Source organism: Macrobrachium nipponense, chromosome 12 (genome assembly GCF_015104395.2).
Source record: "Macrobrachium nipponense isolate FS-2020 chromosome 12, ASM1510439v2, whole genome shotgun sequence".
Taxonomy (NCBI): Eukaryota; Metazoa; Arthropoda; class Malacostraca; order Decapoda; family Palaemonidae; genus Macrobrachium; species Macrobrachium nipponense.
In genome coordinates this window covers 53,046,310-53,069,087 of record NC_087205.1, presented here as the reverse complement: position 1 = coordinate 53,069,087, position 22,778 = coordinate 53,046,310, and the positions used below count along the sequence as shown (strand labels likewise).

At 48.4% G+C, this 22,778-nt stretch overlaps 4 protein-coding genes across 4 annotated transcripts; all 4 read right to left on the bottom strand.

Moving 5' to 3' along the window:
* Positions 1-204: 204 nt before the first annotated feature.
* On the bottom strand, positions 205-1,349 carry LOC135224809 (polysialoglycoprotein-like). The gene is made up of 2 exons (XM_064264133.1): positions 938-1,349; positions 205-515 (listed from the first exon to the last, which is right to left on the bottom strand). The coding sequence occupies exons 1-2, from the start codon at positions 1,347-1,349 to the stop codon at positions 205-207; spliced, it is 723 nt and encodes a 240-aa protein (XP_064120203.1).
* Positions 1,350-1,595: 246 nt separating this feature from the next.
* Positions 1,596-2,195, bottom strand: LOC135224808 (polysialoglycoprotein-like). The gene has a single exon (XM_064264132.1). It carries the CDS (start codon positions 2,193-2,195, stop codon positions 1,596-1,598), a length of 600 nt encoding a protein of 199 aa, XP_064120202.1.
* Positions 2,196-2,376: 181 nt separating this feature from the next.
* LOC135224807 (polysialoglycoprotein-like) lies at positions 2,377-5,370 on the bottom strand. The gene is made up of 5 exons (XM_064264131.1): positions 4,785-5,370; positions 4,420-4,713; positions 3,850-4,362; positions 3,018-3,545; positions 2,377-2,960 (listed from the first exon to the last, which is right to left on the bottom strand). Exons 1-5 carry the CDS (start codon positions 5,368-5,370, stop codon positions 2,377-2,379), a joined length of 2,505 nt encoding a protein of 834 aa, XP_064120201.1.
* A 2,120-nt stretch (positions 5,371-7,490) lies between these two features.
* LOC135224806 (polysialoglycoprotein-like) lies at positions 7,491-21,816 on the bottom strand. Its single transcript, XM_064264130.1, has 5 exons — positions 21,321-21,816; positions 9,694-10,050; positions 9,422-9,661; positions 8,642-9,193; positions 7,491-8,608 (listed from the first exon to the last, which is right to left on the bottom strand). The coding sequence occupies exons 1-5, from the start codon at positions 21,814-21,816 to the stop codon at positions 7,491-7,493; spliced, it is 2,763 nt and encodes a 920-aa protein (XP_064120200.1).
* Between the last annotated feature and the right edge of the window lie 962 nt (positions 21,817-22,778).

Genomic DNA, 22,778 nt, shown 5'->3' with positions numbered 1-22,778 from the left:
TCGTCAGTTCGGGCACTCTGTCTCCAAGGGAAGTTAAATGATGACTCCCTACATTCTAAGAAATGTCACAGCATATCACATTACAACGATATCTAAACATATTGTTCATATATCCCTCTTTTATGTAACGCATACATGCATAAATACTTGTATTTGTCTGCCTGTGGCTAGACCAGCATCAGCTTTGGATGGTTCACTGGCATTTTAGGAGGCAGCATCCGCTTTGGATAGTGCACTGGCCTCTTCGGAGGTTGCATCAGCTTTAGCTGGTGCACTGGCCTCTTCGGAGGCAGCATCAGCTTTGGCTGGTACACTGGCCTCTTCGGGGGCAGTATCAGCTTTGGCTAGTGCACTAGCAGCTTCGGACGCAGCATCAGCTTTGGCTGTTGCACTGGCCTCTTCAGATGCAGCGTCAGCTTTGGCTGGTGCACTGGCAGCTTCGGAGGCAGCATCAGCTTTGGCTTGTACAGTGCCCTCTTCGGTGGCAACATCAGCTTTGGCTGGTGCACTGGCCTCTTAGGAGGAAGCATCAGCTTTGCCTGGTGCACTGGCAGCTTTGGAGACAGCATTAGCTTTGGCTGGCGCACTGGCCTCTTCGGAGGCAGCATCAGCTTTGGCTGGTGCACTGGCCTCTTAGGAGGAAGCATCAGCATTGGCTGGTTCACTGGCTGCTTCGGAGGCAGCATCAGCTTTGGCTGGTGCACTGGCCTCTTCAGAGGCAGAATCACCTTTGGCTGTGCAATGGCAGCTTCGAAGGCAGCATCAGCTTTGGCTGGTGCATTGGCCTCTTTGGAGGCAGCATCCGCTTTGGCTGGTGCACTGGCCTCTTCGGAGGCTGCATCAGCTTTGGCTGGTGCACTAGCCTCTTTGGAGGCAGCATCAGCTTTGGCTGGTTCACTGGCAGCTTAGGTGGCAGCATCAGCTTTGGCTGGTGCACTGGCCTCTTCGGAGGCAGTATCAGCTTTGGATGGTTCACTGGCAGCTTCGGAGGAAGCATCAGCTTTGGCTGGTGCATTGGCCTCTTTGGAGGCAGCATCAGCTTTAGCTGGTGCACTGGCAGCTTCGGAGGCAGCATCAGCTTTGGCTTGTACAGTGGCCTCTTCGGAGGCAGCATCAGCTTTGGCTGGTGCATTGGCCTCTTTGGAGGCAGCATCAGCTTTGGATGGTTCACTGGCAGCTTCGGAGGCAGCAATAAGCTTTGGCTGGTGTACTGGCCTCTTCGGAGGCAGCATCAGCTTTGGCTGGTGCACTGGCCTCTTCGGAGGCAGCATAAGCTTTGGCTGGTTCACTGACCTCTTCAGAGGCAGCATAAGCTTTGGCAGGTGCACTGGCCTCTTAGGAGGCAGCATCAGCTATGGATGGTGCACTGGCAGCTTCGGAGGCAGCATCAGCTTTGGCTGGTGCACTGACCTCTTAGGAGGCAGCATAAGATTTGCCTCTTTGGAGGCAGCATCAGCTTTGGGTTGTACAGTGGCCTCTTCGGAGGAAGCATCAGCTTTGGCTGGTGCACTGGCCTCTTTGGAGGCAGCATCAGCTTTGGATGGTTCACTGGCAGCTTTGGAGGCAGCAATAAGCTTTGGCTGGTGCACTGGCCTCTACGAGGCAGCATTAGCTTTGGCTGGTGAACTGGCCTCTTCAGAGGCAGCATCAGCTTTGGCTGGTGCACTGGCCTCAGAGGAGGTAGCATCAGCTTTGGCTGGTGCACTAGCCTCTTCGGAGGCAGCATCAGCTTTGTCTGGTGCACTGGCAGCTTCGGTGGCAGCATCAGCTTTGGTTGGTGCACTGGCCTCTTCGGAGGCAGCATCAGCTTTGGATGGTTCACTGGCAGCTTCGCAGGCAGCATCAGCTTTGGCTGTTGCATTGGCCTCTTTGGAGGCAGCATCAGCTTTGGATGGTTCCCTGGCAGCTTCATAGGCTGCATTAGCTTTGGATTGTACAGTGGCCTCTTCGGAGGCAGCATCAGCTTTGGCTGGTGCACTGGCCTCTTTGGAAGCAGCATCAGCTTTGGATGGTACACTGCCAGCTTCGGAGGTAGCAATAAGCTTTGGCTGGTGTACTGGCCTCTTCGGAGGCAGCATCAGCTTTGGCTGGTGCACTGGCCTCTTCGGAGGCAGCATAAGCTTTGGCTTGTTCACTGACTTCTTCAGAGGCAGCATCAGCTTTGGCAGGTGCACTGGCCTCTTAGGAGGCAGCATCAGCTATGGATGGTGCACTGGCAGCTTCAGAGGCAGCATCAGCTTTGGCTGGTGCCATTTCCTCTTTGGAGGCAGCATCAGCTTTGGATGGTTCAATGGACTCTTCAGAGGCAGCATCTGCTTTGGCTGGTGCACTGATCTCTTAGGAGGCAGCATAAGATTTGCCTGGTGCACTGACCTCTTAGGAGGCAGCATCAGCTTTGGATGGTTCAATGGACTCTTCAGAGGCAGCATCAGCTATGGATGGTGCACTAGCAGCTTCGGAGGCAGCATCAGCTTTGGCTGGTTCACTTGCCTCTTTGGAGGCAAAATCAGCTTTGGATGGTGCATTGGCCTCTTCGGAGGCAGCATCACCTTTGGCTGGTGCACTGGCAGCTTCGAAGGCAGCATCAGCTTTGGCTGGTGCATTGGCCTCTTTGGAGGCATAATCAGCTTTGGATGGTTCACTGGCAGCTTCAGAAGCAGCATCCGCTTTGGCTGGTGCATTGGCCTCTTTGGAGGCAGTATCAGATTTAACTGGAGCACTGGCCTCTTCGGAGGCAGCATCAGCTTTGGCTGATACACTAGCCTCTTCGAGAGCAGTATCAGCTTTGGCTAGTGCACTAGCAGCTTCGGAGGCAGCATCGCCTTTGGCTAGTACACTGGCCTCTTCAGATGCAGCGTCAGCTTTGGCTGGTGCACTAGGAGCTATGGAGGCAGCATCAGCTTTGGCTTGTAGAGTGGCCTCTTCGGAGGCAGCATCAGCTTTGGCTGGTGCACTGGCCTCTTAGGATGCAGCATCAGCTTTGCCTGGTGCACTGTCCTCTTAGGAAGCAGCATCACCTTTGGCTGGTGCACTGGACTTTTCGACAACAGCATCAGCTTTGGCTGGTTCACTGGCAGCTTTTGAGGCAGCATCAGCTTTGGCTGGTGCATTGGCCTCTTTGGAGGCAGCATCAGCTTTGGATGGTTCACTGGCAGCTACGGAGGCAGCATCAGCTTTGGCTGGTGCACTGGCCTCTTTAGACGCTGTATCAGCTTTAGCTGGTGCACTGGCCTCTTCAGAGGCAGTATCAGCTTTGGCTGGTACACTGGCCTCTTCGGGGGCAGTAACAGCTTTGGCTGGTGCACTGGCCTCTTTAGATGCAGCATCAGCTTTGGCTGGTGCACTAGCAGCTTTGGAGGCAGCATCAGCTTTGGCTTGTACAGTGGCCTCTTCGGAGGCAGCATCAGCTTTGGCTGGTGCACTGGCCTCTTTGGAGGCAGCATCAGCTTTGGATGGTTCATTGGCAGCTTTGGAGGCAGCATCAGCTTTGGCTGGTGCACTGGCCTCTTCAGAGGCAGCATAAGCTTTGGCTGGTTCACTGGCCTCTTCAGAGGAGCATCAGCTTTCGCTGGTGCACTGGCCATAGAGGAGGTAGCATCAGCTTTGGCTGGTGTACTGTTAGCTTCGGAGGCAGCATCAGCTTTGGCTGGTACCCTAGGCTCTTCGGAGGCAGCATCAGCTTTGGCTGGTGCACTAGCCTCTTCAGAGGCAGCATCAGCTTTGTCTGGTGCACTGGCCTCTTCGGAGTCAACATCAAATTTGGCTTGTGCGCAGGCAGCTTCGGAGGCAGCATTAGCTTTGTCAGGTGCACTGGCCTTTTTGGAGCAGCATCGGCTTTGGCTGGTGCACTTGCCTCTTCGGAGGCAGCATCAGCTTTGGCTGGTGCACTGGCCTCTTCGGAGGCCGCATCAGCTTTGGCTGGTTCAATGGCAGCTCCGGAGGCAGCACCAGCTTTGGCTGGTGCCCTGGCCTCTTCGGAGGCCGCATCAGATTTGGCAGGTGCACTTGCCTCTTTGGAATCAGCCTCAGCTTTGGCTGGTTCATTGGCAGCTTCGGAGGCAGCATCAGCTTTGACTGGTGCACTGGCCTCTTCGGAGGAGGCATCAGCTTTGGCTGGTTCACTGGCAGCTTCAGAGGCAGCGTCAACTTTGGCTGGTGCACTGGCCTCTTCGGAGGCCACATCAGCTTTGGCTGGTGCACTGGCCTCTTTGGAGGCAGCATCAGGTTTGGCAGGTACACTGGCCTTTTCAGAGGCAGCATAAGCTTTGGATGGTGCACTGGCAGATTTGGAGGCAGCATAAGCTTTGGCTGTTTCACTGGCCTCTTCAGAGGCAGCATCAGCTTTGGCTGGTGCACTGGCCTCTTCGGAGGCAGCATCAGCTTTGGCTGGTTAACTGGCCTCTTTAGAGGCAGCATCACCTTTGGCTGGTGCACTGGCCTCTTTAGAGGCAGCATCACCTTTGGCAGGTGCACTGGCCTCTTTAGAGGCAGCATCAGCTTTGGCTGGTGCACTGGCCTCTTTAGAGGCAGCATCAGCTTTGGCTGTTTCACTGGCCTCTTCGGAGGCAGCATCAGCTTTGGATGGTGCACTGGCCTCTTCGGATGCAGCATCAGCTTTGGCTGGTTCACTGGCAGCTTTGGAGGCAGCATCAGCTTTGGCTAGTGCACTGGCCTCTTCAGAGGCAGCATCAGCTTTGGCGGGTGCACTGGCCTCTGCGGAGGCAGCATCAGCTTTTTCGGTTGAGTGGCAGCTTCGGAGGCAGTTTCAGATTTGGCTGATTCACTGGCCTCTTCAGAGGCAGCATCAGCTTTTGCTGGTGCACTGGCCTCTTTGGAGGCAGCATCAGCTTTGGCTGGTTCACATGCAGCTTCTGAGGCAGCATCAGCTTTGGCTAGCTCACTGGCCTCTTCAGAGGCCGCATCAGCTTCGGCTAGTGCACTTGCCTCTTCGGAGGCAGTATTAGCTTTGGCTGGTGCAATGGCCTCCTTGGAGGGAGTATCAGCCTCGGCTGGTGCACTAGACTCTTCAGAGGCAGCATCAACTTTGGCTGGTGCACTGGCCTCTTTGGAGGCATCATCAGCATTGGATGTTTCACTGGCATCTTCGTAGGCAGCATCAGTTTTGGCGTTTGCACTGGCCTCTTCAGAGGCAGCATCAGCTTTGGCTGTTGCACTGGCAGCTTTCGAGGAAGCATCAGTTTTTGCTGGTGCACTTGCCTCTTTGGAGGCAGCATCAGCTTTGGCTGGTACACTGGCCTCTTTGGAGGCAGCATCAGCTTTGGCTGGTGCACTGGCCCTTTCAGAGGCAGCATCACCTTTGGCTGGTGCACTGGCCTCTTCGGAGGCAGCATCAGCTTTGGTTAGGTACATCCGGTAAACTCTTTGAAGGCAGTATCAGCTTTGGCTGGTGCCTGGCCAACTTTGGAGGCTAGGCATCAGCTTTTGCTGATTCACTGGCCTCTTTGGAGGAGCAGCATCAGGCTTTTGGACTGGTGCAACCGGTCCTTTTAGGAGGCAGCATCCAGCTTTGGCTGGTTGCCACTGGCCCTTTGGAGGCAGCCTGCATCTTTGGCTGGTTTCAACTGGCAGCTTTTGGAGGCAAGTATCAGCTTTGGGCTGGTTGCAACTGGCCTCTTCGGAGGCCAAGCATCAGCTTTGGTTGGTAACAAACGGAACTCTTTGAAGGCCAGTATCAGCTTTGGCTGGTGCACTGGCCACTTTGGAAGGCAGCAGTTTCAGGCTTGGCTGTCCCCACTGGGCCCTCTTTGGAGGCAGCATTTCAGGCTTTGCTGGTGCAACCGTCCTTTTAGGGGCCTGCAGCATCCAGCTTTGGCTTTGGGGCACTGGCCTCTTTGGAGGCTGCTTCAGCTTGGCCGTGGTTCCTTTGGCAGGCTTTGGGAGGCAGTATCCAGCTTTGGCTGGTGCACTGGGCCTCTTCGGGGCAGTCCATCATCTTTGGCCTTTTGCTTCCACTGGTATTTTAGGGAGGCAGCATCATTTTGGCTTGGCTGGGGCACTGGCCTCTTTCGGAGGCTGCGTCATGGCTTTGGCTGGTTCACTGGCCTGCTTTGGAGGCAGTATCAGCTTTTGGCTGGGTGCACTTGGCCTCCTTCTGGGGCAGGCAGGCATCAATCTTTTGGCTGGTTCACTGTCATTTTAGGAGGCAGCATCAGTTTTGGCTGGTGCACTGGCCTCTTCGGAGGCAGCATCAGCTTTGGCTGGTGCACTGGCCTCTTTGGAGCAGCATCAGCTTTTGCTGGTGCACTGGCCTCTTCAGAGGCAGCATCAACTTTGGCTGGTGCACTGGCCTCTTCAGAGGCAGCATCAGCTTTGGCTGGTGCACTGGCCTCTTTGGAGCAGCATCTACTTTGGCTGGTGCAACTGGCCTCTTCGGAGGCCAGCATCAGTTTTGGCTGGTGCACTGGCCTCTTCGGAGGCAGCATCAGCATTGGCTGGTGCACTGGCCTCTTTGGGAGCAGCATCTACTTTTGGCTGGTGCACTGGCCCCTGCGGAGGCAGCATCAGCTTTGGCGGTTGACTGGCAGCTTCGGAGGCAGTATCAGATTTGGCTGATTTACTGTCCTCTTTAGAGGCAGTATCAGCTTTTGCTGGTGCACTGGCCTCTTTGGAGGGTGCTTTAACTTAGGGTGGTGCACTGGCAGCTTCGGAGGCAGCATCAGCTTTGGTTGTTGCACTGGCCTCGGAGGGAGCATCAGCTCGCTGGTGCAACTACGACTCTTCAGATGCAGCTAAACTTTGCTGGTCACCTGGCCTCTTTGGACGCATCATCAGCTTTGGATGGTTTGCTGTCTCGTCGGAGGCAGCATCAGCTTTGGCCTGGCTCACTGCGCTTTGGAGGTAGCTCAGCTTTGCTGGTGCCTGGCCTCTTCAGAGGCAGCATAACCTGGCTGGTGCACGGCCCCTGCGTAGGCAGCATCAGTTTTGGCGTTTGCACTGGCCTCTTCCAGAGGCAGCATCGGCTTGGCTGGTTCACTGGCAGCTTTTGGGGAGGCCAGTATCAGCTTTGGCTGGTGCACTGTCCTCTCCGGAGGCAGCATCTGCTTTGGCTGATTCTCTGGCCTCTTTTGGAAGCAGCATAAGGTTTGACTGGTGCCCACGGCCTTTTTAGGAGGCAGCATAAGCTTTGGCTGGTGCACTGGCCTCTTTGGAGGCAGCATCAGCTTTGGCTGGTTAACTGGCAGCTTTGGAGGCAGTATCAGCTTTGGCTGGTGCACTGGCCTCTTCGGAAGCAGCATCAGCTTTGGCTGATTCTCTGGCCTCTTTGGGGGCAGCATCAGGTTTGACAGGTGCACCGGCCTTTTTAGGAGGCAAGCATAAGCTTTGGCTGGTGCACTGGCCTCTTGGAGGCAGCATCAGCTTTGGGCTGGTTAACTGGAAGCTTTGGAGGCAGTATCAGCTTTGGCTGGTGCACTGGCCTCTTCGGAGACAGCATCAGCTTTGGCTGATTCTCTGGTCTCTTTGGAGCAGCATCAGGTTTGACTGGTGCACCCGGCCTTTTTAGGAGGCAGCATAAGCTTTGGCTGGTGCACTGGCCTCTTTGGAGGCAGCATCAGCTTTGGCTGGTTAACTGGCAGCTTTGGAGGCAGTATCAGCTTTGGCTGGTGCACTGGCCTCTTCGGAAGCAGCATCAGCTTTGGATGGTTCCCTGGCAGCTTTGGAGGCAGTATCAGCTTTGGCTGGTGCACTGGCCTCTTTGGAGGCAGCATCAGCTTTGGCTGGTTAACTGGCAGCTTTGGAGGCAGTATCAGCTTTGGCTGGTGCACTGGCCTCTTCGGAAGCAGCATCAGCTTTGGCTGATTCTCTGGCCTCTTTGGAGGCAGCATCAGGTTTGACTGGTGCACCGGCCTTTTAGGAGGCAGCATAAGCTTTGGCTGGTGCACTGGCCTCTTTGGAGGCAGCATCAGCTTTGGCTGGTTAACTGGCAGCTTTGGAGGCAGTATCAGCTTTGGCTGGTGCACTGGCCTCTTCGGAAGCAGCATCAGCTTTGGCTGATTCTCTGGCCTCTTTGGAGGCAGCATCAGGTTTGACTGGTGCACCGGCCTTTTAGGAGGCAGCATAAGCTTTGGCTGGTGCACTGGCCTCTTTGGAGGCAGCATCAGCTTTGGCTGGTTAACTGGCAGCTTTGGAGGCAGTATCAGCTTTGGCTGGTGCACTGGCCTCTTCGGAGGCAGCATCAGCTTTGGCTGATTCTCTGGCCTCTTTGGAGGCAGCATCAGGTTTGACTGGTGCACCGGCCTTTTAGGAGGCAGCATAAGCTTTGGCTGGTGCACTGGCCTCTTTGGAGGCAGCATCAGCTTTGGCTGGTTAACTGGCAGCTTTGGAGGCAGCATCAGCTTTGGCTGGTGCAATGGCCTCTTCAGAGGCAGCATCAGCTTTGGCGGTTGAGTGGCAGCTTCGGAGGCAGTTTCAGATTTGGCTGATTCACTGGCCTCTTCAGAGGCAGCATCAGCTTTTGCTGGTGCACTGGCCTCTTTGGAGGCAGCATCAGCTTTGGCTGGTTCACAAGCAGCTTCTGAGGCAGCATCAGCTTCGGCTAGCTCACTGGCCTCTTCAGAGGCCGCATCAGCTTCGGCTGGTGCACTTGCCTCTTCGGAGGCAGCATTAGCTTAGGCTGGTGCACTGGCAGCTTCGGAGGCAGCATCAGCTTTGGTTGTTGCACTGGCCTCTTTGGAGGTGGCATCAGCTTTGGCTGGTTCACTCGCCTCCTCGGAGGGAGCATCAGCTTCGGCTGGTGCACTAGACTCTTCAGAGGCAACATCAACTTTGGCTGGTGCACTGGCCTCTTTGGAGGCATCATCAGCATTGGATGGTTCACTGGCATCTTCGTAGGCAGCATCAGTTTTGGCGTTTGCACTGGCAGCTTTCGAGGAAGCATCAGTTTTTGCTGGTGCACTTGCCTCTTTGGAGGCAGCATCAGCTTTGGCTGGTGCACTGGCCCTTTCAGAGGCAGCATCACCTTTGGCTGGTGCACTGGCCTCTTCGGAGGCAGCATCAGCTTTGGTTGGTACACGGAACTCTTTGAAGGCAGTATCAGCTTTGGCTGGTGCACTGGCCTCTTCGGAGGCAGCATCAGCTTTGACTTGTGTAGTGGCCTCTTCAGAGGTAGCATCAGCTTTGGCTGGGGCACTGGCCTCTTCGGAGGTGGCATCAGCTTTGGCTCGGGCACTGGCCTCTTCGGAGGCAGCTTTAACTTAGGCTGGTGCACTGGCAGCTTCGGAGGCAGCATCAGCTTTGGTTGTTGCACTGGCCTCTTTGGAAACAGCATCAGCTTTGTCTGGTGCACTGGCCTCTTCGGAAGCAGCATCAGCTTTGGCTGGTGCACTTGTCTCTTTGGAGGCAGCATCAGCTTTGGCTGGTGCACTGGCCTCTTTGGAGGCAGTATCAGCTTTGGCTGGTGCACTGGCCTCTTTGGATGCAGCATCAGCTTTGGCTGGTGCACTATCCTCTTCGGAGGCAGCATCAGCTGTGGCTGGTTCACTGACAGCTTCTGAGGCAGTATCAGCTTTGGCTAGTGCACTTGTCTCTTTGGAGGCAGCATCAGCTTTGGCTGGTGCACTGGCCTCTTCGGAGGCAGTATCAGCTTTGGCTGGTGCACTGGCCTTTTTGGAGGCAGCCTCAGCTTTGGGTGGTGCACTGGCCTCTTCGGAGGCAGCATCAGCTTGGCCTGTTCACTGGCAGCTTCAGAGGCAGTATCAGCTTTGGCTGGTGCACTGGCCTCTTCGAAGGCAGCATCAGCTTTGGCTGGTGCACTGGCCTCTTTGGAGGCAGCATCACCTTTGGCTGGTCCACTGGCCTCTTCGGAAGCAGCATCAGCTTTGGCTGGTGCACTGGCAGCTTCGGAAGCAGTATCAGTTTTAGTGTGTGCACTGGCCTCTTCGGAGGCAGCATCAGCTTTGGCTGGTGCACTGGCCTCTGCAGAGGCAACATCAGATTTGGCTGGTACACTGGACTCTTCAGAAGTAGCATCAGCTTTGGCTGGTGCACTGGCCTCTTTAGAGGCAGCATCAGCTTTGGCTGGTGCACTGGCCTCTTTGGAGGCAGCATCAGCTTTGGCTGATGCACTGGCCTCTTTGGAGGCAGCATCATCTTTGGCTGGTGCACTGGCCTCTTCGGAGGCAGCATCAGCTTTGGCTGGTGCACTGGCCTCTTTGGAGGCAGCATCAGCTTTGGCTGGTGCACTGGTCTCTTTGGAGGCAGCATCGGCTTTGGCTGGTTCACTGGCAGCTTCGGAGGCAGCATCAGCTTTGGCTGGTGCACTGGCTATTCGGAGGCAACATCAGCTTTGGTTGGTGCACTTGCCTCTTTGGCGGCAGCATCAGCTTTGGCTGGTTCACTGGGCAAAGACAATTGAACTAGAATCATCAAATTTGCCCATGGTGATGCTTCGAGGGAGCTGGTCAGTCAGTTGGAAATGAGAGTCTTTGAGTACGGTTCCCGAGACGTCTGCGTGTTTGTGTGTTAGCGTGTTTATGATTATGCAGATTCCGGGTTTCTTTTATTGTGAAGCGGCGAGTGTTACAATGTGTTTTTTTGAGTCCGGGGTGGGGGGGGGGGGTGTTTGAATCATTTTGTGATATGGGATTGGTTTGGGATACCACATTTATTTTTATCCATAGGAGTAGCAGAAAGTGATGTTTTTCTTTATTGGTGCATGTTTAGAAGAGACGCATTCGTCTTTGTGTTGATACATACGTGTGTATGAATGGTTTTCATACATTCAAAACTCTTGCTTGAATTGCATTTTTTGCTTGGAGATAAAGAGCGCCCACTTGTTCTTACGCGGTCAGCGTAATTTCTGCTGAACCGACCCACAGCGGTATTGCAAGGGAAGGCGAGTACTGGTCTGCCTCGGGGGGCATTGCTTGACCGGGAGAGTGAAACTCTTTTTTTAGTGGGGGTGAATTCCTTCTTTTTTTCTTTGTGTCGGGGTATTGGGGGGAGAGTCTGGCCTTTGGATAATGAATTTTCAATGCCAAGGACATAAGCTGATAACGATTGGTTGATGATGTGACATGCCTGTAGGGTTTTTTTTTAGAAAGAGATTTTCTTTTTCTTGAGTGAAGAGAAAATGAAATTATATACATATGGGATGTGTGTAAGTTTTCCTTATGCTTTGGAAGGCATAATTATAAATGGGGACACAGTGATTATTTGTTTTTAATGGAGATTTGATTGGTGTTGGGGAGATTACTTTGGAATGGTGCTGAGTGATGGTGATTGCCGAGTGGTGCTGAATGGTGATGCCTAGTTGTGCTGACTGATGATGATTGCTGACTGATGTTGTCAGGTGGTGTCGCCATTGGTGGTGGATGGGTACCTCGTGATGTATTTGGTGTATACTGGGGAAATGGTGTTGATTGTGGAGTGTGGCAATATTGATGAATACTGGGGGATCGGCAATATTAATGCCCTTACTTGAGATATCTGCAGGAGAATTATTACTATGGAGAATTATTATTATTATTATTACTTGAGATATTTTACAGGGAGGTACTTAAGTAGAATTATCATTATTTGAGATATTTCATGGGAGATTATTTTATCAATATTACAGATAATTATATTATGGAGAATTATTATAATGAATTATGGGAGAAGTTTTGTGGCTAATTATTTATTGAGTTTCTGTGACTTTGGAGAATCTGTCAGTAGTTCATGGGTGAATTGAGCTGATTTTTGCTGAACTTTTGGTGGATTTTGTGCTGAATTTTTGGTCAATGGGCAAGCATTAACATTGGTAATGTTTTTTATACTAATACTGGTGATTTTTTTTATACTAACATGGGTGTTGTAATGCTATCAAGGGTGGTGTTGTTTTTTTGTGGATATGGGAGGAACTAACAACACATTTTTTTTCCTTTTTTTATGAGTTCAGCAGAGAATAGCTTGACATCTACGTGAGTCACGGGGATAGTTAACAGTGCCGTTGATTTTTCTTTTTTCCTTTTTTGGAAGTTAGCCATCGCTGACACAAGTTTTTTATCATGAGTGAATTTGAATTTATCTTTTCTCTCCACTTTGTGTGAATGTTTTTTTAATATCTCGCTTCCTGACTTGCAGTCATTGTGCGGGAATGTGTTTATGATTTCAGCTGTTTGATGCTGCAGAGAGATTTATGAGAGAATTTTTGTATTTTTTTTTAATGCATACGTAATGGCACTACATTTTTTTCTGGATATTTGTGTTCCAGAAGTTGTGGGTTACTTGCACAATACCTTTGTTACATTTGTGACAATTTTGCCAGAGATAGGAAACTTTGTTAATTTTCTAGTGGCTTTTGTCGTAGTGCATATGGAGAAGTCTTTACTTAGACACTTTGAATTTGGAGTTTTGTTATAATGAGTTGTGGCGCATTAGTGATTTTTTCTGGAATTTCTTGAGCAATTTCATTTGCCGAATTTTTGCCTTTTTCAGCAGTTATGCTAAGCAGAGAGTTTATAGTTTTTGACTATAACATTGATTTATTCTCTGGAGAATTGGAGGTATATTATTTTGGAGATATAATTTGAGATATAATATATTGGAGATATAATATTTTGGCCATTTGATATTTTTTTTATTGTGTTGGAGATATAATTTCCACAGTTTAGGCCTATGGTGGTGAGAGCTATTTTTAGTTCAATTATTTTGCAGCCATCTTTGTTGCAAATGGAGGCACCTTTTGAGGAGACATGTGGCAATATTTATAAGAGTGTCAGCTGGATGCTTTGAGTGCATTTTTTTGGAGATGGAGTTACATTTTTGATTATCCTGCTTGGAGATATAATCCTTTTTTGGAGACTTGTTTTATTCCACATGGAGTTATTGGTGAAATAGAGGTAAGTATTTTTTATTTGCCGAAACAGAGGTGAATATTTTTTTGTTACTGGAGTGGTGGTTTTATTAACATGTGGTTATTGGTGAAAATAAGAGGGAATATGGTGGTGTGATTATTAATTAAATGGAGGAAATATTTTCATCACTGGGGTCGTGTTATTATTAAGATGGTGATTTATGTATTTATATATATATGTGGATGGCATTAATCTTTGGCGGGTGACCTTTTTTGTGGTTATGATTTTTTTTAGTTGAATTTCTGGGAGTTTTTTGAGCCAAGAGAAGTGTTCTCTGGTTCTTTTTGGTTTCATGACTAATTGGAGGCGAGTGGCATTACTGCATTGTGGTCCTGTGGAGATGTTATTTTTGGAGGCATATAATTGCTGACTTGTGAGTTTACCGTAGTTTTTTTTTATCCCGGATAGGTGATAATTTTTTTGGGCAGTATCATGCGAGAGTTATGTCTTTGAGACAAATTTTGAACACCTTAGTCATATCCTGGAGATAATTTTGTGAAATGTGCTTATGTGATTTCAGTATAGAACTGTTTTTTAGAGGATCATGAGTTTCTGAAGTTGGAAGTCTGACTAGACATTTTTATGCTGCAGTTCGAGCACCTGATGTGTCCGCAGGTGAATTTTTTGCTGAAAATGCTGTGATGAGTCCGGTGTGATGACTCTTTTCCTCTAGTGGTGATTGCTCAGAGTTTTTGCAATATCTGGAAATGTTGACCATAGCATTTCATGAAAGTGCATGTGTAAGGGGTCGCTTTCTGGCCGTGTCCGATAGCTTGAAAAGTTGCGATGGCAAAAATTTCATAACTATTCATACAGGCAGTCCCCGGGTTACGACAGTCTTGGCTTACGACGTTCCGAGGTTACGACACTTTTCAATTATATTCTTCAAAATTATTTCTAGGGTTACGATGCATGCTCCAGAGTTACGACGCCTACAAACGCTGATCTGGCAGATGAAATATGACACAAAAAATGCAAAGTTATCAATATTTAAAGGTTTTTTTTATGAAAAATGCAATAAGAATGCAGTTTACATAGTTTTGAATGCACACAAAGCATTAAAAGTAAGGTTTTCTTAGGATTTTTTATGATGTTCTGGCTTACGGCACGTCTCAAGAACGGAACCCCCGTTGTAACCCGGGGACTGCCTGTATTGCATTTGTTGGGGAAAACGCGGGGGTTATGTATATGATGTATATTATGTGCTTTGTGATGGGGAAGTTCACTTCTTGTTATCTCTTTTTTATTTTTATTTTTTCCTTTTCCTATGAGAGATGTAATTGGGGATTGAACTTTAAATAGCATTTCTTTTTGGACGGGAGATGTAATTTATCGGGGTTGTGATTTACATAAATGGGCGTCTTGAGATTATGTGAGTGATGAAAAGTTTTTTTACTGATTTTGTGGGTTGTTGAAATATCAGAGCTTGAGAGAACATTTCTCAGTGATGACTTTTGTTACGTGATTTTTTTGGGGGGGCCTCATTACTTTTTTCTTTTTTTTTTTACTTGTGAGAATTTGAGAGTTTGAAATGTGAGTGCAGAAGTCCGTGGAGTTACTGTGAGTTCTGGATTGTGTGTGCTGGTGTGTGAATTTGGTGAAGTTATTTTTAATTGTTGGAGTATTAAGTTAGAGAACTTAATGTTTTCTTTGCGGAGTTGTGATAATGACTTATGATTTAGTGATCATATTAAATGGAGTTAGTTGGGAGATGTTCAGTTAGTACTTTTGGGAATTTTTGAAGTCATTATTTGATAGAAGTAGTATGTCTGGGGTTAATTTTCTATTTTGATTGACCGATGACTACTCTGACATACTTAAACACACCATAATCGCCATTCCCCGACGCTAGCAAGACGCCCACTGGCCGTTGCAGAGATGTTGCTGTCGTTTGCCCTGGGTACTTACGATAGTTTCTGCGAGTCTACAGAGTTCTACAGCGCTTTTGGGTCTACAGAAGCCGTTGGATGTCTTCCGCTGGAAGACGTTTCACCTTCCTACAGCGTGCTAAGTCTGCGCAGGCAGTTGCAGACAAAAAGGGATATTCAAGAATCCAAAATGAGAAAAAGTTTCTACACCCAATTGTTTTTGGAGATGAAGCGTGATAAACATTACGTTGTGTTGCCAGAGACGTGCAGTTATTGCTATATTTTGTGTTTTGAGGCGGCCCATGTTTTTTTATATAATGAGCTGTTCTATGTGGCCTGTGGCTAGGCAGGGGCTAGCCAGGAGGGTGGCCGAGCTAATCTGTTGAAAGGAGGAATGTGCAGACTCATCATATTTAACTTCCCAGGGAGACAGAGTCCGAGCGACAGCTTAAGAAAGCTGATATCTCTTTTTCTGGGATGGTGTGACATTAAGATGCTTACTTAGCAGGTCAATGTTCATTCTGTAGGTATGTGAGTGCCATGAGGGTTTGTTCAAGGTGCCTTTGAAAACTGGCTGAGACCAGTTACTGAAGAGTGTGAATTCATGTGTACGTGTACGAACTATGTCCGTTCTTAATGGCTTGGTTTAGCCAAGAACTAGGGAGACAGTTACAGGGAGAAAAGGCAAAATGCTGGGATAGCTCTGCGAAAGTTATATTTGTTTCTGTGTATAACATTCCAGGCTGCAATGGGTAAGAATCGTTATGATTTAGCCAAAGGGATGGCTTGTTTTGATATTTTGTAAAGATGTTCTTTTTCATTTAATCTTTTGACTTTGTCTTTACAATTGTGTGCGCTCACGAGTGTGTTCTCCTGTCTTTTAAGCAGGCGGTTCTAGTGATGGGACTGTGTTTTGGAGAAGAGATAATTGGTGTGACTAATTACTGATTAAGACTATATAAATACTGGGGGGTTATCTGAGTCAATTGATCTGTGAGTTACCGTTCCATTAATTATCCTGTAAGAACCTGAATCATTCAGTTAGTACTTTACTTTGAATAAAAGTTTATTTTGGTAACTCCGACTCTGATTTGGTGACCTTAGACGATGGAGAGAGAGAGAGAGAGAGAGAGAGAGAGAGAGAGAGAGAGAGAGAGAAGGCTATTGCCAGTGATTGTCTTGAGAGAGAGAGAGAGAGAGAGAGAGAGAGGGTGGGGGGAGGGACTGAGTGTTACCAGTTCACCTAAACCTCTGGCTAATCGCATACCAAATATGAAAATAGCGGGAGGCGACGCTCCTCATTGTTAATAAAATATATATATATATATATATATATATATATATATATATATATATAATAATATATATATATCATACATACATTTATATAATAATATTATATTCTATGATATCTATATATATATATATATATATATATATATAGATATATATATATATACATAAATAAATCAGCTTTGGCTGGTGCACTGGCCTCTGGAGACAGCATCAGCTTTGGCTGGTACACCACCCTCCTTGGGGCAGCATCAGCTTTGGCTGATGCATCAACCTCTTTGGGGACAGCATATATATATATATATATATATATGATATATATATATATATATATATATATATATATATTATATATATATATATATTATTACTTTAATAATAATCTGCTTTTCTATATTTCTTTTTATTGTTTATTTTATAATTACCTGTATCTTTATTAATTTATTTAATAATTCTTTGTTTAATGATTATTATTAAAATTTATAAGGTTTTTATATATAGTTCAGCATCAATGACCTAATTGTTGTGATGTTAGATTATTATAGTATCAATCAATCAATCAATTCCTCCCACCCGGGCATACTCACATCACTTTGCTTTTGGCCCAGGAAGGCAGAATGAGGGGTGGCATGAGGTGGGCCTAAGGTGTAAAGGACCTCAGGTTTGTATAGTAAGGAAAAATACAATTTACTATTTAGAAATTGTGATTTATTCCTACATGACATACAAACCCTTAGTCCTTTAGATTAAGAAGACTTACATAAGGTGGGAGGATTCTGATATAAGTTCTGTAACTGACTGGAGTTTGCTCACCTCGATCTGACCTTGGTCGTAAGAGCTAGGGAGATGAATTGTGCCTCTGGCGAAATTCCTCAGACTTCGTGGCATTCCTCCTATAGAGGGCGAGGCCTTTTATAGGATAAATGAAGCTCGGATGAAAGCTGACTGGTAATGACAGTAAGGCAAAATACAAGTAGTGGGTTTGTCTTATTGTCTAGGACTTGCTTAACTCCCCTTGCAAGATCAAGCCGATGCTTCTATTGTCTATGACAAAGAATGGTCTTTCATTCGTGTCACCTACCTGTATCATGGCCCTTTCCAGTATGTGATGGCCCTTCCGCTCTCCGCCCGAAGGAAGAGACGAAGAATTGGGTGATGGGAGAGAAGGGAACCAGTCATCCACATGTATACTCTCATCCGCAACTGGGTAAGCTTACACAACTTGTTGATCAGTCATCACAGGTCCCAAGGAAAAAGTGTCCAAGGACTTGTGTGCAATATCCTGTAGGTAGAAGGAAGTGAAGGTGGTCTGTTTCGTCCACACTCCTGCCTACAATACCTGGTGTACCAACAGATTCTCCCAGAATGCGAGTATAGGAGCAATTTTCCTCACGTCATGGGTTCTCGGTCTGGGGGTATCGGCTTCGTCTACTCCTGTAGCCGAGTATGCCTTTCTGATCATCTCACAAAGCCACAAATAATTCATGTTCTTAGACACATCTTTCTTGGACGAGCTAGTGCTAATGAAGAGTCATTGTCATTCAGGCTGGAGCTGTCGAGTCTTCCTCAGATAGCGCCACAGCGACCTATCTGCACAACAGCATCTCATCCATATCATTGTCTACAAAATCCTCTAGGGAGGGGTTCATAAAGGCATCGAACTTGGTGTCATGGACCGACAGGTTATGAGTCTTTGCTACGAACTCTGCTACAAATTTGAGCGTAACCGATTCCCAACTACTAGAGTGTTTAACATAGAATGATAAGCCATGCAGTTCACCTACTCTTTTTGCTGATGCTAGGACAAGCAAAAAGACGTTCTTGAGTGTCAGATCTCTGTCTGATGACTCCCGTAAGGTTTCGTAAGGCACATGTGTCAGACTCCTTAGAACGAGAATCATGTCCCAAGCAGGTGGCCTGAGGTCCCTGGGTTGGCAAGATCTTTTGAAATTTCTCAATAAGAGGGATATCTCTAGGGATGAAGAGATATCAACTCCTCTCAGCTGAAGGACTAGGCCAAGGGTAGTTTGATAGCTTTTTATTGCTGACAATGATAGAGGTCTCTCATGGCAAAGGAAGACTGAGAAGTCTGCCACCTGCTGAAGAGTGGCTCCAATCGGAGAAACACCCCTCCAATGGCACCAACCACAGAAGACAGCCCACTTACCGTGCTATATGGCTGCAGAGGACTTCCTGGGGTATCCAGACATCTCTGTTGCAGCTTGGTGTGAAAAGCTTCATGCTCATGAAGAGTCAGGGTGTGCACTGCCTGATGGTACCATTCTACGTGTGGCTGGTTGTGCCATTAGGGACCACTCTGTTCCTATCACCAGATTTTGGCGACTGAGTTTGTTTGCCACTATATTCCTTTTGCCTGGAATGCACCTGGCCAATAGTTCCATTGAGTGAGCAATTGCACACTTGTGTACCTCCATTGTCAACCGGTGGAGCTGTGAACCTGCCAGGACTAGCCAGTCATCAAGGTACCTCAATAGACGTATCCCCTGTGAATGGGCCCAAGCCGAGACAAGGGTGAACACTTTGAGGGGTAGTTGGGAGGACGAAGTAAAGTGCCTTGAACTGGAACACCTTCTCCCCAAGGATAAATTGGAGGTACTTTCAAGAGGATTGATGGATGGGGATTTGAAAATATGCATCCTTTAGATCCACTGTCAGCAAGAAGTCATTATCCCTGACTGAGGCAATTACTGAACATGCTGTCTTCATCGTGAACTGACTCTGACAAATGAGTTGGTTCAGTGTGGAGAGGTCTATTACTGGTCTCAACCCCCCCTAGAATTTTTCCACCAGAAAAATGCGGCCATAGAAACCTGAGTGCCATTTCCTTCTGGGACATGGCACTCCAGACATATGTTCCCAGGAACCGGGAACATATGTATGGAGATGGACCAGGAGATTGGTGAGGGGGACCCGAAACTTGAAGGGGAGTAGGTATCCATTCCTGATGACCTCCACTACCCAGGTCTTGGCTTCATATCACTGCCAAGTTGCCCGATGGCATGACAGGCACCCCCCACTGGTGGCAGCAGCTGGGGGGAATGCCTCCCCTAGCACCTCCCTCTCTTCTCCTTTTTGCTGCCCTTACCTACCTATCCTGAGGAAGAGGAGGGCTGAAAGGGACAATTCTGAGCAGAATAGGAAGATGAAAGATGCTGGGTCTTTCCTCTGCCAACTTTTGAAGCTTGGGACTTCCTGGGGCTGGAGGAGGGAAGAGCTTGGATTACAGGTCTAGCCATAATGACAGGCAAAGGGGCTGACCCCCCTCGTCACTGCCTGGCAGACGAGGCAACCATTATCGCTGACCTTTCATTTGTCTACTGCAGCATCCACATATCTCAGGAAAGAGGGAAGAAGAACCCAGCAGTGATCCATTCCTTAGGGTCATTTCAGACTTGGATCCTAAAGTCCTGGTCAGGTGAGTCAAGCCAGAGTCTCTCCTCTTCAGGACTAGGTTGGCCCACAAGTTTGCTGTCTGGTGGGCTAGGTAGGAGATCGCCCTACCCCAGAATGGCATAGTCTCTCGAATGCGGAATTCTCCCCAGGGACCATTGCCCCTGTGGAGGAAGCAATCTTGGCCACTGTAAAGGACCACAGATCAATTCACAAAACTGCCTGGGAGGTTGCCAAGGCAGTAACCTCCAGGGTCAGTACCTACTGCTGTGAGAGGGACACTGGCCCTGCAGTTAACTGTTACAGTAAAAGACCAGGGACTTGATGCACTAGACTTGGATCAACCTGTTTGGCTGCCAATGACCTTTCCAAAGGTTAATAAAAACTCCTCGGGCGAGGAGGAGGAAGCAGTTTGTCCGATTGGTTCCACCTGAGGGAGTTTTCTTGTCTGAAGGCAAGATCATCCACCTTGTCAAGGATTCCATCAGCAAGAGAAGACCATGGTGGCACCTCTAATGCCTTGGGTTTCTTCTATGGGTCCCACAGAGACTCCAGATGTGAGGGGTGTTTCATAGACGAAGCCATAGGTCCTTTCCCTAGATCACTGTGCTGATGGATCAGCACTATGATCTCTGCAAATGTTCTCTAGATCTTAGGGATTATCCACATCTTGTAGCAGGGGACCCTCGAGTCCATTGAGGGAGCTATCTTCCTGACCCAATTCTCTCACGGGGGAAACCTCCTCAGACCCCTGTGGTCCCTTCTTTATTACTTGTGCATATGCTCTGGTTGGTCTGAGGACCGAGCCAGGGGTATAGGCTCGAGAAGCAGGACTCCTATTTATAGGATCTATGGAGCCTTCCCTGTTTGGGTCATGCCCTCCTGGTGTAACCCCAGGAGGTTGAAGGAACAGGCAAAGGGGACCCCACACTGTCATTCCTCCCACCCACCAGACAGGGAGGAGAGACAACCTGTATGTGATTGTCATATGAAGATTGCAATACAAAATGTGGAGAGTGCATTTGAGGGGAGGCACTATCCCGAGAGTAACAAAATTTTTCTTGTCCAGCATGCCAGTTATTCGATTCAGCTACGCTGGGCCAATACCCCTGCTTAGGTAGGTTGGGCCGATACGTCGGCTCAAGCTGCTGCTCAACTCCATTGAGCTGGTTGGGGTTGGGGAAACAGCCTGCTGGCGAGGGCCTTCGATCCTTTCTGCTCATGCCCCAGAATTCTTCGGGGCTGGAGCCATTGTCGAAGGAGTCTGAACAGGGGACCTCGCCTTTGCCTCTCAGGTGTTTGTTTATGCACCACGGTGCTGCTTCATGCCTCTGGTAGAGCACCAGTGGAGATACCTACTGGTAGGGGAGTTGATGCACCCTGGTGCCTCTTCCCTTTCTCTCGTGCTGTGCCCTCCCCTGTACGGAGAGAAGAACCTCCATTGGCAAGCTGGGATGTACAATCCTCTGTGGAGGCTTGAACATTCGGGGTGCCACAGTCTGACCGAGGCCTCAACACAGAACTAGTTTTAGAAGCGTACTCCTTTGAATTAGTTGAGGGAGCAGTTAGCAAGTTACCGACTCCTTTGGCTCCAAAAACTGAAGGTAAAGCAAGGGCCTTCAGGCTAGTACTGCTTCCTGCAGGTGAGGAGAGACATCTTGGAAGGATGAGGTAGGAGCTGACAATGACGAAAAGGAAGGAGATGATGATGACAACCTTTTGTGGGACCTCTTCTTTGACTTCTCCACTACCTTCTTTAAGATGTTCGTGAAGTCCTTTATCCAAGATGGGGGCTATGACACAGGAACAGCGGCACTAGGGCCATAAGAATCGGAGAGGCCGCAGGTGTAGGTATCGGCGCCAGAGCTCTATGAGACTCCACGCTAGTCGGTACCTTGGCATGAACAATTGGTTCCTCTGGAACACCGGACACAGTGATGATGGTCGGGGGCATCATGAATCCCAGATGGGGAGATGCCACAATCTGAGGTGTCAGGATAGTCACTGCAGTGCCTGTCACCACTGAGGGTGTTGTAGTAATTGAATGATGACCCTACACTAGATGTGGAACCTTTGCAAATGCTGTAGTGGTGACTGAGTTGATAGTGGGTTTCTCCATGAGGTGCACAGACCTCTGTACTGAAGGCAACATGAATCTCTGCCTCTCCTCCATCCTCATCACTCAACGAATCGGGCGAGGAGGACAAAGAGGAAGCATCCTTAGTGGAAGAGGGACCAAGAGGCGAAAGTTTTGCAGGTAATGGAGATGAGGATGAAGGGTAAGGCACCAAGGGATCCACTAGGGTGTGTGACTCTCCGACAGCATCCTGTAGCCCTCCCTCTGGTAACGTTTCCTCCCTGCAAACTTCACCAATTGTTCGGAGGACCATGAATCATGTTTATCATAAGTTAACTTTGGGTTGCAATCCTGTCCCCTGCAAGATGTGCAGAGAGCATGAGGATCGACATCCACTGAGGACCTCCAGTTATTGTACTTTTTGCCACCTACCCCTGGACACATGTACTTGGGGAGGGAGGCTTTAGAAGCTGGCTCAATGAATTCAGGGGCTTGCATGTTGTAATTCACAAAAACAGCAAACATAGGCAAGTCACTGAAAAACACATAAAAAGGAACAATCTCATTGTAATGCACAAGCAGATATACAGGTAAAGCTAGTGACAGTTGGGCAGAGAGTAATGCAATATGTGCCTGAACTCCATGGTGGCCAGAAGCAAAGTGATATATACAGAACTACCTTGCTATAAAATTCTAGCAGCCGTTTCCAGCTTTGCTGAAGGTAAAACCTAATGTAAAGAACTGAGGGTTGGTACACCATATAGGAACAATTGAGGGTTTCACACCACACAGCAAACATTATCCCATCATGAAAAACTCCTGCACAAGTCCCTCGGACCACATCGTGCAATCACACAAAAATGTAAACAAAACAAAATCGAAAGGGGCAAACACATAACATCACACATCAAGGCAGCAAAGGACATGATCCCAAGATAGTATATGATACATCACATTAGTATTTATCCATAGATTTACTCAGGGATTGTTACTGGTTTTAGTTCTCATCTTTAATGATATTGCGTGAGTTGTAATTGAAATTCTGCACACTAGAGTAAAAAAAAATACCAGAAAGCAGATGTATGTCATGGTAATTGCTTTATAGCAAAGTTAAGGGAAAGGAAAATGCATCTTTTTCAAGAAGTTCTGCAGCACGGAGGCTTTCGCGCATGTGTTGGAGGTGCCTGTTCTCATGATGGTTCTAGAATCGGCAGGAGTGTTGTGGAAAGCGACACGCGTCACATCAGCAGAAAATGCAATGACATATGATGCAAT

Excerpts from the sequence above, each read along its gene's own strand:
- LOC135224809 (XM_064264133.1), bottom strand. The coding sequence starts at position 1,349 with ATGCTGCCTCCTAAGAGGCCAGTGCACCTGCCAAAGCTTATGCTGCCT. Across the intron at positions 516-937 it reads TACTGCCTCCGAAGAGGCCA|AGGCCAGTGCACCAGCCAAA; the intron begins GTGCACCAGCCA and ends CTTCCTCCTAAG.
- LOC135224808 (XM_064264132.1), bottom strand. The coding sequence starts at position 2,195 with ATGCTGCCTCCTAAGAGGCCAGTGCACCTGCCAAAGCTGATGCTGCCT.
- LOC135224807 (XM_064264131.1), bottom strand. The coding sequence starts at position 5,370 with ATGTACCTAACCAAAGCTGATGCTGCCTCCGAAGAGGCCAGTGCACCA. Across the intron at positions 4,714-4,784 it reads TGCTGCCTCTGAAGAGGCCA|AGGCCAGTGCACCCGCCAAA; the intron begins GTGAATCAGCCA and ends CTGCCTCCGCAG. Across the intron at positions 2,961-3,017 it reads GTCCAGTGCACCAGCCAAAG|AGGCCAGTGCACCAGCCAAA; the intron begins GTGATGCTGCTT and ends CTGCATCCTAAG.
- LOC135224806 (XM_064264130.1), bottom strand. The coding sequence starts at position 21,816 with ATGGTCCTCCGAACAATTGGTGAAGTTTGCAGGGAGGAAACGTTACCA. Across the intron at positions 10,051-21,320 it reads AACCAATTGTTCATGCCAAG|AGGCCAGTGCACCAGCCAAA; the intron begins GTACCGACTAGC and ends CTGCCTCCAAAG. Across the intron at positions 8,609-8,641 it reads TGCTGCCTCCGAAGCTGCCA|AGGCAAGTGCACCAGCCGAA; the intron begins GTGCACCAGCCT and ends CTGCCTCCGAAG.